Source organism: Terrapene carolina, unplaced genomic scaffold (genome assembly GCF_002925995.2).
Source record: "Terrapene carolina triunguis isolate 2854851 unplaced genomic scaffold, T_m_triunguis-2.0 Scaffold28051, whole genome shotgun sequence".
In the NCBI taxonomy this organism is placed as follows: Eukaryota; Metazoa; Chordata; order Testudines; family Emydidae; genus Terrapene; species Terrapene triunguis.
This window is the reverse complement of record NW_020692402.1, coordinates 2,271-6,181: the sequence shown is the minus strand read 5'-3', so window position 1 is coordinate 6,181 and position 3,911 is coordinate 2,271. Positions and strand designations below refer to the sequence as shown.

The 3,911-nt window shown below is 47.1% G+C and overlaps 1 gene segment (V, D, J or C); it reads left to right on the top strand.

Annotated features, from left to right (window-relative positions):
* Positions 1–494: 494 nt before the first annotated feature.
* On the top strand, positions 495–932 carry LOC113408994 (the record flags this gene model as incomplete). The annotated part of the segment is given in 2 exon segments: positions 495–540; positions 636–932. Coding segments are annotated over 2 exon segments (343 nt in total), but the record flags the coding sequence as incomplete, so codon positions are not given.
* Between the last annotated feature and the right edge of the window lie 2,979 nt (positions 933–3,911).

Below are 3,911 nucleotides of genomic sequence, written 5' to 3'. Positions count from 1 at the left end.
GGAGTCCATTCGCAGCTGAATTCCCCAGTCCCTTAAGAAAAGAAGGAGATACAAATGCGGCTACTCATCTTCCCGGCTTAAAACCCCTCAATCCCCAGATCTGTCACTGAGAAGCCGCAGCCTTTTGGGTTAAAGCAGTAAAGTAGTTATTTACCCTTTCCCCAAATACACAAACCAGGGGTCACCAGATGAAATTAATAGGGGTCCGAAAGTCTAATGAGGATCCCAGCACCCTGTGCCCGGCGCTGCACAGACACACAGGCCGGGACAGTCTGACTCCCGCACCCGGAACCCTAGGGCAAGTCAGTCAGATCACTGGCAGCAGGAGTGTGTGTCTCTTATAAAGCGGGACATGCAAATGAGGGAGACAGTTTCCTGTTTAAATCTGTGCCTCTCTCTGCCCAGGCTGCACCCGGAGACACAATCCGCAGCCCCTGGGTCTGTGCAGTGACCAGCCAGTCCCCTGAAAACTTTCCCCTCCAACAACAGGGAGAATGGGATTTTTGCTCCTTGTAATTTTCGCTGTAGCAGCTTTGGAAGGTATTTTCCTCCTCTGAATAACGGTCAGAGTTAGAACAATAGATGACATTATCGCTGTTTATATACCAATATTTATAACCTGTCTTTATTCGCAGGTGTCCGGTCCCAGTCACTGGTGGAGTCCGGAGGGGATGTGAAAAAGCCCGGAGACTCTCTCCGCCTCTCCTGCAAAGCCTCCGGGTTCACCTTCAGCAGCCACTGGATGAGCTGGATCAGACAGGCCCCTGGGAAGGGATTGGAGTGGATCGGGGAAATACACGCAACTTCAACTACCATCAACTATGCACAGTCCTTCAAGGGACGCTTCACCATCTCCAGGGACAACCCCAACAACCTGCTGTATCTGCAATTGACCGGCCTGAAGCCCGAGGACACCGCCCGCTATTACTGTGGTAGAGACACAATGAAACGAAACCGATTTGTGATCATACAAAAACCTTGGCTGCGGAATCGTCCTTCTTCCGGCAGCCACGCAGGGGCAGCAGTGACACACACAGGGCTCCGGGCTCAGACAAGAGACCCAGCAACCTGGTGAATGTAACACAAACCTCCCCGCAGTTTTAACCCTTCCATTCCCGGGCAACGTGTCTTTCCTTCCTGCCCAGAGCCCCTCATTTCATCTGTGACCCCCAATCCGGAGTGAGTCCTGTTCTGAGTCGCTCTCCCCTCGCAGACCTGGCACATTGGCTCTCCTGGGGCCCGTCTCTGTGTCAGACTCACAGGACAGCGTCTGTCAGTGTAAAGGGGACGAGCGCATTGGGGTTTGCATCAGACCCAACGGATGGAGCGAATTGCTCCTGGGGCCAAATCCTTCGCTAGTGTAAAGTCACCGCAACTGCTTCCGCTAGACTCGAGTTACTCCGGATTTACACTAACTGGGGATCTGGCTGTAACCGTGCCTTGGTGGGTCACAACTGAGAATACCAAATTCAGGACAAATTGCTGAGAAACAGGGCAAATGCACCCTAAAACTGGTAGTTATTATCCCATAAGATATACCAAACCAGTGACAAAAGTAAACTTCTGTTTCACCACACAGGCTAACAAAGAAGTTAGAAAAGCAGTTTCCTTAGGTTTTCCAGTCCTTGTATCACCACAAGATCCACTACACCTAAAGATGAGTGGCTCTTTAAAAACAATGTCATCAAATAAAATCCAGATAACGTCACACCCCCAATGCAAAATCGATGCAGGAAGGGGTGTCCCAGACCTTGCTGAATGCATCATTGGCTATTCCCATTCTTGGTTCAGTATTACTACCGCTTCTAACCCAATAGCAGAAGAGTTAGTGTGTAACAGAAATGGCTTATCAAAATCATGTTTGACTAAAACAGGATGTTTCTTTGTAAGGTTCATTATGGAAGTAAAAAGGTGATTGAATTCCTCTAAAAAACAAGGTAAAACTTGGTTAGACCAATAGTGGGTTGGATCTGCTCTTGCAGCATAATTCCTGTATGTCTCATGTGATCTTGCCATAAGCTAATTAAAATAGCTAATTTATTTATACAAGTTCTGGCAAATGTTTGGAACCCAATTAATATCAAGTCAATGTAGATATTGTTATATCAAGTCAATAGTAGATCTAGTTGTGTAGATTCACAACTAGTATCATACACAGGGGAGACAGTGGAAGCATTTATCACAAGACTGATCCTGACCCATGTAGGAAATTGGGAATCATGGGTAGATTATTGTATTCAGAAGCTGGATCAAACTGGAGATGTGGATAAGGAGGATGGAATATCGGGGATGCCTTACCTTAATGGTGTGGGGCTCATTGTGGATTTAGCCAATGGGTTCCTCTGGACAAATAGTGAAGAGCCAGCAGAAACTTCCACCCCCTCCATTAATGCTGTACAAAGGTATGTGGCCATAAAGGCCCCGGTCCCGGAAGGAGGGCAAGCAGAAGAAGGAGACCCATGGGTGGAAACGTTTCCAAGGGTATGGGCCTAAAATAAATTAGAATGTGGAAAAATTGATGCTGAGGTTTTAATCCGAGGACCTGACCCCCCTCCACAGCCCCAGTACAAGAATCCTTTAGAAGCAGAGGAAGGAAGGAATTCTACCATTTAAAGCTTGTTAGAACAGGGTGTTATTGTGCAAATGGCTATTACTAATAATGTCCCGATTTGGCCTGTACTAAAAGGGGATGGGAAGACCTGGCGAATGACAGTGGATTTTAGAGCATTAAACACAGTAACCCCCTGCCACTGCCCCGGGAGTGTCCAAGTACCAAGAAGTGGTTGCTGCAGTAACAGCAGGAGAACAGTGGTTCTCAGTGACAGACTTAGCAAATGCTTTCTCCGCCATTCCCTCACACCCTGAGTCTTGGTACAAATGTGGCTTCACTTCCAGGGGACAACGGTTCTGTTTTACAAGGGTCCCCCAGGGTTTTCATAATGCCCCCGCAATTTGTCACTCCCATGTGGTCAAGATTTGGGAAAAATTGATACCTGAAGACCAAAAAAGAGTAATTTCCTGTGCTTATTATATTTTGGTGCAAGGGGACAATAGGGAGGAGGTTGATAGAATCACTGAGAATGTGTTACACATCATTCAGGATACTGGATTGAAAGCTAGTAGAGCAAAGACCCAATTGGTACAGCAAGCAGTAAAATACCTAGGGATCATATTGGGAAAGGAAGGACGAACCCCAGATGCACAACGGGTGGAACTGATTGGAAAACTTCCCACCCCTACTGATGTGGCATCCTTAAGAGCCCTTTTGGGAACCCTGAACTTCTCGAAGGATTTCCTTGACATGTCTGCGGACAAGAGTCGCCCACTGTATTTTCTCCTAGCGAAAGGGCAGAAAATGTGTAAATTATTAGGCATTAAGCAAAGGTTCCACATTGGGGGCCACCCCCAATCCTCAGGACAAGTGGAACAAACTAACCGCACTCTAAAGGATGCTTTAAGAAAAATGGTAAAAGAAAATGGAAAAGATTGGGATGAAAAACTGCCTATGATTCTAATGGCCCTATGGTCAGCAGGTCGCGGTTATACTCCCTTTGTAGCAATGACAGGAAGGGACATGAGAACACCCCAGCAATGGTGGCTGGATGTAGATATTCCAGTTGGGTGGCAACCCAAAGTGCTAAATGACCAACGGATCCAGTCCCTTTTAGAGACACTAACAGAAACCCACAAGGAAATAGCAGAACAATCGGGCCTTAATGTAAAAAAGGTGGATAAAAGGCTGGGCTGGGTGAAGAAGCCTGTTGAGCGGAGGTTGGAGACCAGGTGCTGTATTGAAAATGTGCAGAACAAGCTCATTCTTTGGGTATGAAATGGGAAGGCCCTGTGAACACTGTGGAAAAGGCCAGCCCAGCAGCATACCAGGGAGAAACCTGGACAAAAAGGCTAAACAA